Source organism: Palaemon carinicauda, chromosome 44 (assembly GCF_036898095.1).
Source record: "Palaemon carinicauda isolate YSFRI2023 chromosome 44, ASM3689809v2, whole genome shotgun sequence".
Lineage (NCBI taxonomy): Eukaryota > Metazoa > Arthropoda > Malacostraca > Decapoda > Palaemonidae > Palaemon > Palaemon carinicauda.
Window position 1 is genome coordinate 31,530,472 of NC_090768.1, and position 15,926 is coordinate 31,546,397.

The 15,926-nt window shown below is 41.6% G+C and overlaps 1 protein-coding gene across 1 annotated transcript in view; it reads left to right on the forward strand.

The window, feature by feature from the left end:
• LOC137634449 (DNA cross-link repair 1 protein-like) overlaps positions 1-15,926 on the forward strand; it is a 157,894-nt gene that overhangs the window by 111,983 nt on the left and 29,985 nt on the right. Inside the window, exons 8-10 of the mRNA XM_068366849.1 lie at positions 30-170; positions 6,813-6,924; positions 7,064-7,207. Of these exons, the coding sequence (XP_068222950.1) occupies positions 30-170; positions 6,813-6,924; positions 7,064-7,207 (397 nt within the window). The remainder of the gene's footprint in view (positions 1-29; positions 171-6,812; positions 6,925-7,063; positions 7,208-15,926) is intronic.

The window sequence follows — 15,926 nt, forward strand, 5'->3', positions numbered from 1 at the left end:
CAATTTAACAATCCTCTTGTATGTTTCAGATACGAGCTTTGTTGTTGATGCTTTTTCATATGGGTACCTAAATGGAATTGAAGGATATTTTTTGTCACACTTCCACTATGATCACTATCGAGGCCTTACGAAGAAGTTCAATAAGTCCATTTACTGTAGTCAGATAACAGGTAAATAATAGCTGTTTTCAAGTGCATCAAAACTAATGAAAAACACTTTATCCTATAATAGTTGAAATTTTGCTGTTTGTAATGAGAATTATTTTTCTCATGAAGTGCCTTTACATAATATTGAATATTTATTGGTAATGTGTTATACTTTTGCAAGGAAATGATATATATATATATATATATATATATATATATATATATATATATATATATATATATATATATATATATATACACACATTCACACATACATACATACATACATACATACATACATATATAGGTCAATTAGCCGCTGACAATTCACCACCGACCGTTTGGCGCCAACATTTAATCGCGAACAATTTGCCACAGATGACAGTGCCACGAAATGATGATGTAAATGATTTACATTGAAAGAAGCATTCCATGACAGTAGCTTCTGGGATGCATTCTCTTCATTGATCACTGCTTGCTCAAAATCCCCAAAGTCATTAGCATTTCAAACTCTTTATCATACATAGCACGCTCTTTATTTGGCAGAAATAGAATGTACTTCTCTATGCTTTTTAGATAGATTGGAGAATGCTAGATGAAACAATTGAGATGATATATTAAAAGTACCATCCATATACCAACTAGGAGATACAACTACAGTATCAGTTTCTCTAATTACCGCATTATTTTCTGTGTGGATACTTCCATTACAGCGGCATCTTTGTTCTCATCTTTAAAATTTCACTATTTCATGGTAATACATGTTTTTAAACATTTAAACTTACCCACCGGTTATATATAATAGCTTTATTCTTCTGTCCGGCAGACATTCAAAACTCGCAGCAATCGCATTGATATGTCAGGTATACACTAGCGCCACCACGGAGTTAGGTCGAACTATCCCTCCTAATATCAGATTTTCTTCTGCCGCCATATTGGCTACATAGAAATGGAATTTACTCGTGTTTAACCTGGATTTTAGTAGTACCTTGGTGATGTATTCTTGTTACGGTTTTGAGCATTTGCTTATAAGATTTTTGTTTTATATTACATCGCTATGTTATAGCTTAAAAGGTAGGATTAAAAATTTTTCAACCTATTTTTAACTCACGAAAGCATATGGCGATAGGTAAACATCTTACCTGATCGATGACGTCACAGTCATTTAACGTAAGCTTGAGTATGACTTGCATTTTCTTTCTTTTCTACAAAGAATGATAAGTTAATACTATCTTACAAAATATTTAGTTATATAAAATAAGGATTAAACATAGCCCCAAGGATCTTCACGAAACTTGCAGACCCAATTGTTCAACAACTACTCCTAGAAGGTGTTCAGGTAGCAGCGTACCTGGACGACTGGCTGGTGTGGGCAGCATCCAGGGCAGCTTGTCTGCAAGCATCCAAGATAGTGATCCAGTTCCTGGAACATCTGGGATTCAAGATCAACTTTAAGAAGTCTTCACTCTCTCCAGCTCAGGAGTTTCAATGGCTGAGAATCCATTGGAACTTGAAGTCACACCGCCTCTCCATTCCCTCGGGGAAGAGGAGAGAGATCGCGAAATCTGTGAAGAGACTACTGAAACCCGACAGGATCTCAAGACGCCAACAGGAAAGAGTACTGGGCTCTCTCCAGTTCACAGCAGTAACAGACTCAGTGCTAAGAGCACAGCTGAAAGATGCGTCAGGAGTCTGGAGAAGATACGCATCAAACGCTCGAAGAGATCTACAAAGACCGATACCGACCTTACTGCGATTACTTCTCAAGCTGTGGTCGAAGGTCAAGAGTCTAACGAGGACCGTGCCCTTGCAACCACCTCCAAAATCAGTGACCATCCAAACGGATGCCTCGACGGAAGGATGGGGAGGTCACTCCCACCAAAGGAAAGCCCAAAGGACTTGGTCATCCCTGTTCAAGACCTTTCACATCAATATTCTGGAGGCCATGGTAGTCCTCTTGTCATTGGAAAAATTTTGCCCTCACAGATCAGACAAAATCAGGCTGGTCTTTGACAGCGAAGTGATAGTGAGATGTCTGAACCGACAAGGCTCACGATCGCCCCATCTTTCGTTTATCGAAAAAGAAGAGATGGCACTTATTAGCAGTTCACCTACAAGGTTTCCGCAATGTGACAGCGGATGCTCTATCCAGGCTGAAGCCGATAGAGTCAGAATGGTCCCTAGACACAGACTCATTCTCCTTCATCTTGGAACAAGTTCCGGAACTGCAGATTGACCTCTTCGCGACGAGCGACAACAAAAAACTACCTCGATATGTAGCCCCATACGAGGACCCTCTGGTGGAGGCGACGGACACTATGTCCCTCGCCTGGAACGAATGGACCTGGATTTACCTGTTCCCTCCAACCAATCTCCTACTGAAGGTCCTCAACAAGCTGAAATCCTTCAAGGGAACAGCAGCTCTAGTAGCCCCCAACTGGCCCAAGAGCAACTGGTTCCCTCTGGTAATGGAACTGAAGCTGAGGCTGGTCTTTCTACCGAACCCAGCTCTATCTCAACTGGTTCAGAAGTTGACTGTCTTCGCTTCATCACAGAGAACCCAAAACCTTCATCTCATGATTTTCTCACCTTAGCAGTTAAGAAAAGATTTGGGATCTCAAAAGGCAGTACAGTGAACCCTCGTTTATCGCGGTAGATAGGTTCCAGACGCGGCCGCGATAGGTGAAAATCCGCGAAGTAGTGACACCATATTTACCTATTTATTCAACATGTATATTCAGACTTTTAAAACCTTCCCTTGTACGTAGTACTGTTAACAAACTACCCTTTAATGTACAGAACACTTAATGCATGTACTACAGTACCCTAAACTAAAACAGGCACAAATATTAAAGGCGATTTTATATCATGCGTTTCCTAAACACGCTAAAAAGCACGATAAAAAATGGCAACCAATGTTTTGCTTACATTTATCTCTGATCATAATGAAGAAACAAACTGGAGGTAGAGCTTTGCTTATTACCCAGACATATTTCCCATACTTTTCCCTTAGAACTACATCACATCTTCCTACTTTAGATATATATATATATATATATATATATATATATATATATATATATATATGTGTGTGTGTGTGTGTGTGTATATATATATATATATTTATATGTATACACATATACATACCTACATATATACATACATATATACATAAATACATGCATACATATATATATATATATATATATATATATATATATATATATATTACTGTATATATATGGGTTATGGAAAAAAACCGCGAAGTGGTGAATCCGCGATGGTCGAACCGCGAAGTAGCGAGGGTTCACTGTATAAACTTCCTAGAAGAATACAAGTCAAAGTCAACCAGAAGACAATACGAATCGTCTTGGAAAAAGTGGGTTGCTTTTGTCAAAGCAAAAAAGCTGAAAGAAATCTCAATAGACTTCTGCCTGTCCTTCTTCATCCACCTTCATGAACAAGGCCTAGCTGCCAACACGATAACTATGTGTAAGTCAGCCTTGACTAGACCTCTTCTATACGCCTTCCAAGTAGACCTGACGAACGAAATCTTTAACAAGATTCCGAAAGCATGCGCTAGACTTAAACCTGCAGCCCCTCCAAAGCCCATTTCATGGTCCTTGGACAAGGTCCTACACTATGCCTCAACCTTGAGCAATGAAAATTGTTCTCTTAAGGATCTTACTCAAAAAGTTATTTTCCTGTTCGCTTTAGCCTCAGGGGCTAGAGTTAGTGAAATAGTAGCCCTATCAAGAGACAAGGGCCATATTCAGTTCACAGAAGTGGGAGAACTGAATCTCTTTTCTGATCCTACCTTTCTCGCCAAGAACAAGCTACCCACTAAGAGATGGGGTCCCTGGAGAATCTGCCCTCTGAAGGAAAATGTCTCTCTGTGTCCAGTAGAATGTCTAAAGGTCTATCTTCGAAGAACTTCAGACTTCAGGGGAGGACAGCTCTTCAAAGGAGAAACCTCGGGATCAAACTTAACCCTAAAACAACTGAGGGCGAAGCTCACCTACTTCATTCGCAGAGTGCATCCTGACAGTACACCTGCAGGTCATGATCCAAGAAAAATTGCTTCCTTACTGAACTTTTTTCAGTATATGGACTTCGAGCGTCTTCGCTCATGTACTGGATGGAAGTCATCCAGAGTGTTTTACAAACATTATGCGAAGCAAGTGCACGAACTTAAGCATTACGTGGTGGCGGCAGGTAGTGTAGTAAAACCTGTTGTCTAGTACTGCGATGAACAGTGAATTGATTGGGACTATCAATTTGGGTGAAAAGGTGTTGACACTTCCAGTGCAATACCTTTTATATGGGTGTCACCATGGTGACACTGGGACTGTTCAAATTTTTAGGTGTAGAATTATACAGATGACACTTGTGCCTTGTGTACATTGTACACAGTGTTGAGAGTATCCAACATTTACAGAAAATTATATTGATAAATTTTTCAAATTTTCAATTTTATAGTGGCATTAATCTTTTCTTCCCTTTCAGGTAGAAAAACTTTATCTATACTTGTTGTATGTATAATTCCATTCTACATTTTACACTTGTTATCCAATTTACTCATTTAGCCTAAATTAATGATTAAAGAGAGAGTGTCTTATTTCGCCCTGTAAATAGCACAATAAATGTAGCCAGAGTTCTTTACTTAATTTCCTAAGTAAACCTTATATTATTGGAGCAATAGAAACAAATAGTTCTGGTTGATACTTATATTTGTTCCTACAATATATACAAACCTTGAGACCCTTTTCACTGTCTAGCACGACACTTCCCTGCAGGGGGTAGGAAGCCCTAACATTGTTCCATGATTAGTGGTAATGACGTATAACGGTATCGTCATATTTCTCAGTGGTCTGGATGACCATATAAAAATTATCCCAAGGTTAAGGCACTTATACAAATCCACAGATACAATACTTTTAAGTAATTCTCTGGTACACTTCCATTAGGACGACATGGCTTGAGCCCAAAAAACGGATTTTGAAGCGAAGCGAAAAATCTATTTTTGGGTGAGGTGGCCATGTCGTCCTGATGGACCCGCCCTCCTTTTCTATAGAAAAGGCTTAGGCAAGATCCCTCCCAAAACTACTATATCTGTAGCACCATGCTCAATGGCTGAGCTCCATCTTGTAGCCTTGTAATAGTATGTAAGGAAGGGTAACCTTGATAACGGCTCCCCTTCAGTTTCATCACGCTTCCCACTCGAAGCGAAAACGCTATTCGGGGTGAAGATTACCATGTGTCGTATCAAGATATACGTCCCCTGATATTATGCAATATCCTTAAGAGAAATTTTAAGGATATTTGCGCCAGGAGTTAGAATTCTGGAGACCTATGGTCAATTCTCTGGGAATATCACTGTAGCCAAATATCCCTCCCTTAGAAAGCTGCCTAAAGGAACCTTCCATCAGGACGACAAGGCCATCTCACCCAAAAATAGATTTTTCGCTTTGCTTCAAAATCTGTCATTTCTCTTTAAGTTATTATGGACTACCTTTTCCGTTTATCCCTCTTAATCCGAGAGTCCAGTTGTCTCCTGGGAGGAATATACTAGATGGATTTTTAGACCTTATTGGAGATTATCTTATGCTGAAGGATTACAGCACTTTTAATTAGGCGTACTTATTTTCACGTTAATTTATAGAAATTTGAAAGTCTCTATAACAATGTTTGATCCTGTGGGTTGCATCTTGTGAGATAACATTAAAGTCAGCGTCACACCACCCTATGTGCTGGTACACTAACAAGACTTGCTTATACTGTAGTATATACAGTATTATTGTAATATGTGTAGAATTATTAATGGATAACTGACAAGAAGAACTTTCCTGCAAATTCTTGAAGAAAAAGTAAATAGATTGGTACTCTTGTCAGTAAAGTTTTGCATTAGGGACCGGGTGCACTTATATAAATATATGAAAAGGATGTTTTAGTGATAGAGTACAATTTTTCCAGTGAAAACACTCTGAAACATGAAATATAGATGTTCTCCATGCCAAAAATGCAATAATTTTAATTTCCAAATTCTAAACAGAGGTCGTGCATTAGAGTAAAAAGTACCTTAAAATTTACCCTCTAAACAAAAAAGAGAAGATGCAAATTGCAGTGCATTTAATCTTTGCTACATTATAGTATATGAAAAAGGAAAAGGAAGTATTATTCATGATAGAGAAATCACTTCTGAGCAATACTGTAATGAGGACATTGTAAGCTGGTAAAACCTTTACTGTAAACCTTAGATAATTATTGACTCACAAAATTATTAAAGAAATGTTTATTAATCAATGATGGGAGTACATTGTAAATTATGATACAACAAATTTTTGTTCTAAGAATTTAGCTTGATGTGAGTACTGCACATCCAAGAGTTTTATATGAATAGGTAATTTGGTGGCTCTATGAATAAGACATGCACACATTTGCTTTAGTACATAAGATATGCCTTTATATTTCAGGTAATTTGATAAATCTACGAATAGGTTTACCTCTGCAATACTGTATATGAATTGTGATACAGAAAACTTTTGTTCTTAAAATTTAACTTGACATGAGTACTGCACATTCAAGTTTTTGTTGATAGGTAATTTGGTGGCATTATAAAAAAAGTGTACCTTTACATTAGTATATAAAAAGGCCTCTATGTTTCAGGTAATTTGGTAAATCAACGAATAGGTGTACCTCTGCAATATATCAAAATTCTTCCCATGGATACACCACAGGTCATATCCAGTGTTGAAGTTACATTGCTCGATGCAAATCAGTGGGTATTTTTTATATTGAACGTTGATTAGTGTCTATATCATTTAGCTAGCATTATGATATATTTTTCTCATGTAATTCCATGTATTTGAAGGAAAACTGTAATTGTAAGGATTATAAACAACCTTTTATTTTTGCAGTTGTCCAGGTTCTGTGATGTTTTTGTTTAAGCTAACAACTGGAACTACTATTCTTCACGTAGGGGACTTCAGAGCTCACCCCAAGATGGAATCATACCCAGTGCTTTGGGACTGCAATATTGATACTTTGTATCTAGACACCACGTGAGTAAAAAGAACTAATGGTGTTTCTAGTTGTTTTTTAGCCAAAATGAAATTTGCATTTTTCAATATTAATCTTACCCGATAATCATGTAGCTGTCAACTCTGTTGCCGACAGAAATCTACGGTCGGGATACGCCAGCGATCGCTATACAGGTGGGGGTGAACACCACAGCGCCATCTGTGGTCAGGTACTCCAGTACTTCTTGTCAACACCACCTCAATTTTTCCTCTGTCGTGCCTCCGGCTAGACCTACATGGATACGCTGTTGATTCTGGAGTTATTGCTCACGATTTGGTGATGTATTTGCTCTAGAGTTTAGCCTTCGCTATTCAGGAAGCTATATCATTAGCTTAGCAAGTTTTTGGAATTAATTTGATTTAATTTTTGATTTAATTTTGGTACGAAGAGAGTATGAACTCTCTTTCACTTTTAAATGGCCGACCCTTCCCTTAGACGGAAGTGTTGGTGTCGAAGAGAGTATAGACTCTCTTAATTTTGCTTAACAAAGTTATAGATTTATTTTATATCTCTCCGCCTTTTATAGGCCTCTTTGATTAACTTCCTTTTATTATAAACTTATTAAAATTAATTTTTATATTTGTTTATATTCGACCTTTCCTAATAGTAGGCGGTCTTTTCTTGGAACCGAAGTTAATTAACATTGAGCCCGTCATTTCGTTTTTACCTGTTAACATATTATGCTATTTTAATGTTTTTGAAAGAATTTCTTTGATAGTCTTGTACTGTTTTCAAAGTTGAACTAACGTTTTGTTTTGTCTCTGCAGTTGTTGACGTTCAGAACGTTCAACTTGCGCTCTATCGTTACGATAGAGAGAGAGTCTATCACGGTGTCACGTTGCAGTAAGAGTAAACCGATTCTAGCGTTTTGTTCATTCTTTCTTAGCTTAAATGGTTTTAATTCTAATAAAGGAACTTTTTATTTGGGAAACCTTTCAGTTTTTTTCCTTTAACAATAATATGTTTTAACGATATATATAATTGGGCTCTTCTCTCAGGTGCTAAGTCAAGAGAGAGAGAGAGAGAGAGAGATAGAGACGGAGGGAGAGAGAGGAGGATAAACGTTTCGTTCAAGCGGGTAACGTTGTTATCGTTTTTGCTCTTCTCCCTAGTCTCTTTAGGGGAAGAAGGTAAACGTTTCTAGAGTTTTATTCTTGTTCTCAGGCTTTATGCGGTGAGAGATTTTAAACGTAGTTTATTTGATCTAGTGTTTAGTCTCTTTTCCAGCCACTGAATTATTTATCTTTCATTATGTTTTTCTGTTACATTGTAATACTGTTTTCGCAATTACTAACTTTTAATGAAGGATAGAATTGCGTGTTTCAGGTACAAACCACTTAAAAGTTTCGAGTTCAGTGAAATAAGTGCAAACAGAAAATCAAAAGTGATAAGTGATAAGCGCAAAGTGTTACAGTGTTGCGTTCGAGGGTTCGTCTGTTCGTGCCAGTTGTTCGCCTAGTCTGGGACCTCTTACAAGCTCCCAAGCCCAGGGGAGAAGTAATGTCGAAGGACTTATGGGTTCAGCAGGCCTTGATCGACGAACAGACGTTTCCCTCCGTGGTTTCGGGTGTAACCAACTCACGTAGCCGACGTGATCACCCCACCCACACAAAGACGAGAGAGCCCATTTATTCCTCGTCTGCGGAAGAGGTTTCTCGCAGAAACCATGGACCAAATCTTGCAGCTTTTAAGTGCAAGTCGGTCCCTTCCGCGCAAGTCCAACTCCTAGGTGGTGCCATTAGCACTGGGTCAGTTCGGACTTGCTGCAGTACGACAACTGCACACCTCCCAGAGAGGCAAGGTGGTATCGCAACAGACAGTAACTCCGTCTGTTGCCGCACCAGCTGTTTTAGACCCTCAGTTTCAACGGACAGTAGCTCCGTTTGTTGTTGTCTTTCTTAAACTCTAGTGGTCTATGCTGCTGACAATGCAGTCTCAGCTTGCGGTGTTGATGCAGGAGTTTCAGGCAGAGAAGGTTAACACACCTCCTCCTGCGAGCGCTCCTCCACCTCTACGCAGTCCAGCCTGCCAGACGTATGATGTTGAGGTTCCTCAAGCTACCTCCATGCGTGAGCTGCCGCATTGGGAGTTGCCAGATACCAGCTCTGTGCAGCAACCTCCACTTTCCTTGAGGCAGGAGCCTCTTGCCACGCGGCAACCTCCTCAACACTTGAGGCAGGAGCCTTATGCTTTGCAGCAACCTCCTCTACCCTTGAGGTAGGAGCCTCATGCGTTGCGACTACCTCCTCCATCCTCGAGGCAGCAACCTCTTGCGGTGCGACAACCTCCACCATCCTCGAGGCAGCAACCTCAACTCCACCTCTGCGCAGTCCACCCTGCCAGACGTATGATGTTGAGGTTCCTCAACCTACCTCCACGCGTGAGCTGCCGCATTGGGAGTTGCCAGATACCAGCGCTATGCAGCAACCTCTTGCGTTGCGGCAACCTCCACCATCCTTGAGGCAGCAACCTCAACTCTTGCGGCAGCCACCTCCACTCTTGAGGCAAGAACCTCAACTCTTGAGGCAAGAGCCTCAACTCTTGAGGAACCTCATGCTATGAGGCAGCCGCCTCAACGCATGCAGCAACCGCATTCTTCACAGCATGAGCCTCTCTCTGCGCAGCTACCTCCTCAACCCTTGAGGCAGACGCAACTCTTGAGGCAGGAACCTCACAGGAGCCTCATGCTATGCGGCATCCTCCTCAAACCATGAGGCAGGAGCCTCATGCTATGCGGCATCCTCCTCAACCCATGAGGCAGGAGCCTCATGCTATGCGACATCCTCCTCTACCCATGAGGCAGCCTCATGCTTATGAGGAGCCTCATGCTATGCGGCATCCTCCTCAAACCATGAGGCAGGAGCCTCATGCATTGCGGCAACCGCCTCAACCCATGAGGCAGGAGCCTCATACTATGCGGCATCCTCCTCAACGCATGCGGCATAAGCCTCATCCCTTGCAGCTTGAGCCTCATCCCATGCAGCATGAGTCTCATACCATGCAGCATGAGCCTCATCCCATGCAGCATGAGCCTCATCCCATGCAGCATGAGCCTCATCCCATGCAGCATAAGCCGCACGCCATGCAACATGCTCTACTTACCTTACAGCATGCTCTACATACAGCATGCTCTGCATACAGCATGCTCTGCATACCTTACCGCATGCTTCTCAGTCACACATCTTTGGTTGTTGCCAACTCACTAGACTGTCAAGCAGTTTCATAACGTTGCCTTCTAGTCTGCTGCTTTTGCACCAGTGAAACCCTCACTGAGAGAACTTAGCTTTTCTCGGATATGGTTCCTGTAGATGAGAAAGTGCTATTCTCCCTCCTTCTGATTTTCCCTTGAGGACTCTGTCATTTGGAGAGGAGCCTTTAGCTGCTTAGCCTCCTATGGACTTTTATTTAAGCATAGCATGCTTCCAGGGAGGGTAATGGTTCCACTTCAGTCGCTAACCCCGTCTGTTACCACACCTACTCCCATTGACCTTGAGCTGTGTTGCAAGACATGCAGTCCAAGCTTAGTCCTTGTTAGAGGATTTTTTGTTTACGGAGTCAGTGTGTCACTGGGAAGACGTTCAACAACCAGCAGAAGTGACTTGTTGTGACGCAGTGCGGCAACCTCAGCAACCCGATAAGGAGTTGTCTGTACGACCCAGACAGTCTAGACAGCTTCGGGTTGTCACTGTACTTCCTCGCTTCCCCATGGTTGACAGTTCACAGACTGTGCAGCAGTACCATGATCTTGTGTCCGGCTCCGTCAGACGACTAGCTTTTAAGAGCTCCCACAAGTCGTCGCTGTCTGGAGATTCTCAGATGGACTATGGATCTGACCAAGGAACTGGGCCTCCTGGTCAATTTTGAGGAGTCCCAGCTCGTCCCATCCCAGACCATTGTCTACCTGGGTATGGATCTTCAGAGTCGAGCTTTTCGGGCTTTTCCGTCGGCCCCAAAGATATACTAAGCCCTAGATTGCATCCAGAGCATGCTGAGAAGGAACCGATGCTCAGTCAGGTAGTGGATGAGTCTAACAGGGACACTTTCATCGCTGGCCCTGTTCATCGAGTTAGGGAGACCCCACCTCCCCCCCTTCAGTATCATCTAGCGGCTCACTGGATAAAGGACATGACGCTAGAGACGATCTCAGTTCCTGTTTCCGAAGAGAGGAGGTCTACTCTCACGTGGTGAAAGAACAGCTTTCTTCTCAAGGAAGTCTACCTTTGGCTGTTCAGAAACCCGACCGCCGTCTCTTCTCTGACGCATCAGACACGGGCTGGGGTGCGACTTTGGACGGACAGGAATGCTCGGGAACATGGAATCAGGAGCTAAGGACACTTCACATCTATTGCAAGGAGCTGTTGGCGGTTCATCTGGCCTTGATAAACTTCAAGTCCCTCCAGCTTAACAAGGTGGTGGAGGTGGACTCTGACAACACCACAGCCTTGGCTTACATCTCCAAGCAGGGAGGGACTCATTCGTGGAAGTTGTTCTAGATCGCAAGGGACCTCCTCATCTGGTTAAAAGATCGAAAGCTCACGCTGGTAACGAGGTTCATTCAGGGCGATATGAATGTCATGGCAGATCGCCTTAGCCGGAAGGGTCAGGTCATCCCCACAGAGTGGACCCTTCACAAGAATGTTTGCAGCAGACTTTGGGCCCTGTGGGGTCAGCCAACCATAGATCTGTTCGCTACCTCGATAACCTAGAGGCTCCCGTTGTATTGTTCTCCGATTCCAGACCCAGCAGCAGTTCACGTGGATGCTTTTCTGCTGGATTGGTCCCATCTCGACCTGTATGCATTCCCGCCGTTCAAGATTGTCAACAGGGTACTTCAGAAGTTCGCCTCTCGCAAAGGGACACGGCTGACGTTGGTTGGCTCCGCTCTGGCCCGTGAGAGAATGGTTCATAGAGGTACTGCAATGGCTGGTCGACATTCCCAGGACTCTTCCTCTAGGAGTGGACCTTCTACGTCTACCTCACGTAAAGAAGGTACATCCAAACCTCCACGCTCTTCGTCTGACTGCCTTCAGACTTTCGAAAGACTCTCAAGAGCTAGGGGCTTTTCGAAGGAGGCAGCCAGAGCGATTGCCAGAGCAAGGAGGACATCCACTCTCAGAGTCTATCAGTCTAAAGGGGAAGTCTTCCGAAGCTGGTACAAGGCCAATGCAGTTTCCTCATCCAGTACCACTGTAACCCAGATTGCTGACTTCCTGTTACATCTAAGGAACGTAAGATCCCTTTCAGCTCCTACGATTAAGGGTTACAGAAGTATGTTGGCAGCGGTTTTCCGCCACAGAGGCTTGGATCTTTCCACCAACAAAGATCTACAGGACCTCCTTAGGTCTTTTAAGACCTCAAAGGAACGTCGGTTGTCCACTCCAGGCTGGAATCTAGACGTGGTCCTAAGGTTCCTTATGTCATCAAGATTTGAACCTCTCCAATCAGCCTCTTTTAAGGACCTCACATTAAAAACTCTTTTCCTCGTGTGCTTGACAACAGCTAAAAGAGTAAGTGAGATCCACGCCTTCAGCAGGAACATAGTTTTCACATCTGAAACGGCTACATGTTCCTTGCAGCTCGGTTTTTTGCTAAAACGAGCTTCCTTCACGTCCTTGGCCTAAGTCGTTCGAGATCCCAAGCCTGTCCAACTTGGTGGGGGACGAACTGGAGAGAATACTTTGCCCAGTTAGAGCTCTTAGGTACTATCTAAAAAGGTCATAACCTTTACGAGGACAATCAGAAGCCTTATGGTGTGCTATCAAGAAGCCTTCTCTTCCAAGGTCTAAGAACTCAGTTTCTTACCTATTCAGGCTCCTGATTAGGGAAGCACATTCTCATCTGAAGGAAGAAGACCTTGCTTTGCTGAAGGTAAGGATACATGAAGTGAGAGCTGTGGCTACTTCAGTGGCCCTCAAACAGAACCGTTCTCTGCAGAGTGTTATGGATGCAACCTATTGGAGAAGCAAGTCAGTGTTCGCATCATTCTATCTCAAAGATGTCCAGTCTCTTTACGAGAACTGCTACACCCTGGGACCATTCGTAGCAACGAATGCAGTAGTAGGCGGGGGCTCAGCCACTACATTCCCATAATCCCATAACCTTTTTAACCTTTCTCTTGAATACTTTTTATGGGTTGTACGGTCGGCTAAGAAGCCTTCCACATCCTTGTTGATTTGGCGGGTGGTCAATTCTTTCTTGAGAAGCGCCGAGGTTAAAGGTTGTGATGAGGTCCTTTAGTATGGGTTGCAGCCCTTTATACTTCAGCACCTAAGAGTCGTTCAGCATCCTAAGAGGACCGCTACGCTCAGTAAGAAAGACGTACTTAATAAAGGCAGAGTAATGGTTCAAGTCGTCTTCCTTACCAGGTACTTATTTATTTTATGTTATTTTTGAATAACTAATAAAATAAAATACGGGATACTTAGCTTCTTTGTTAACATGTATGCTGGTCTCCACCCACCACCCTGGGTGTGAATCAGCTACATGATTATCGGGTAAGATTAATATTGAAAAATGTTATTTTCATTAGTAAAATAAATTTTTGAATATACTTACCCGATAATCATGATTTAATTGACCCACCCTTCCTCCCCATAGAGAACCAGTGGACCGAGGAAAAAATTGAGGTGGTGTTGACAAGAAGTACTGGAGTACCTGACCACAGATGGCGCTGTGGTGTTCACCCCCACCTGTATAGCGATCGCTGGCGTATCCCGACCGTAGATTTCTGTCGGCAACAGAGTTGACAGCTACATGATTATCGGGTAAGTATATTCAAAAATTTATTTTACTAATGAAAATAACATTTTATAGGTAGTAGGTTGGCCAGGGCACCAGCCACCCATTGAGATACTACCACTAGAGAGTTATGGGGTCCTTTTACTGGCCAGACAGTACTACATTCGATCCTGATTACGGCTCATTTTCCCTTTGCCTACATATACACCGAATAGTCTAGCCTACTCTTTATAGATTCTCTTTCGTCCTCATACGCCTGATAACACTGAGATTACCAAACAATTCTTCTTCACCCAAGGGGTTAACTATTGCACTGAAATTGTTCAGTGGGTAAGCAGCTCTTCTAGGAGAAGGACACTCCAAAATCTAACCAATGTTCTCTAGTCTTGGGTAGTGCCACAGCCTTTGTACCATGGTCTTCCACTGTCTTGGATTAGAGTTCTCTTGCTTGAAGGTACACTCAGGCACACTATTCTATCATAATTCTCTTCCTCTTGTTTTTTTTTAAGTTTTTATAATTTATATATAAAAGGTATGGGATAACTAAACTTACCTTGAAAGATATGTAAAGAAATAAATGCTGCACTAGGGTGGGCTAACTCCTAACCTAAAAAGTCACTGCCCCTTGCCAAGAGCAGGTCCCTGAGCTGATGATAACACAGTAAATACTCCCTAATATTGTTTTGATTTGGTTTCTACAACAGTTTATAATCTTATGCACAGTGTACAGTGCATTTGCACACATGTACACTATGTACTGGACACAGAAAGGATACAGTACAGTATTGTGCTAAGGTAAAGTTTACCTAGTTGTCATCGTCCCCTCACTGTTCTGTATAACAGTTGTTCCTATCTAGTAATACTGTACTGTAACCTAATACTCATTTATACTGTAGTATATATTACTGTAATATATGTACAGTAATATTACTACAGTACAGCTTAACTCTACTTAAAGTAAGTGTTCGTTATTTTCGTTCAAGAGTGGTAGCCTACTCCCGCTACTCTTAAAAGCATGACGCAACTTCTTATGTGTAGTCTCTTGCGCAGTATGTTACTGTATATCTATACTTTCTTAATAATACAGCTTATTTTATAAACTAAAACCTTAAATATTTCGATGATAATTGTTTCTTTTAGATAAATAAACAAAAACATACTCAATTACTTTTCAACAGCTGATCTCTCTCTCTCTCTCTCTCTCTCTCTCTCTCTCTCTCTCTCTCTCTCTCTCTCTCTCTCTCTCATATATTCAGTTTCGTTTCAGAAGCATTACAGTATTGCATTCTAGAAAATTACGATTATTTAAGTAGTTAATTGAGCTTTAGTAAAACATTTATATACTTTTGTATTAAATTTTGGGTGCATTTTATTAATCTAAGTATTTTGGAATGAATGTAGGTGATGCTGTGTATGTGGGCGAAGGTCTCGTTTGTTAGTATAAAAAATAAAGATATCAATATAAATCTATACGATAGATATTGTAGGTATGAAATAAAAACCATGATATTAGATACTAATCCTATACAGTAATGTAGTTCTAGCAACTAAATTTATTTCTCTGAAGCAACATATGATGAGCCATCCACCCATGCAATACAATATAATTTAGGAACACTTACTTTAGTAAATGGATGGATATTAGTATCCATACTCCCCACTTGGTATTCTGATTCACAATCTAGTTGTCTTATAGAACAACCAAGATTCTGGCATTGCAAAGGTTTAGCAGCAGAAGAGTCTAAAGCAGACATGGGCAACCTACAGTCTGCGGCCCCACAGTGTGTTGTGCAGCCCCAGAGACTTTCTAGTTTACTAAATTTTATGTTTGTTTTTTTATTGAAACATTTTAAATTTTATTTATTTATACCAGTAATCATCGTTATTATTATTAAAGGTTTAAAGGCCACTCATGAACAGCAAAGGCAAGGGACAGTGACATTTCCCAAGCAACTAGAAGAA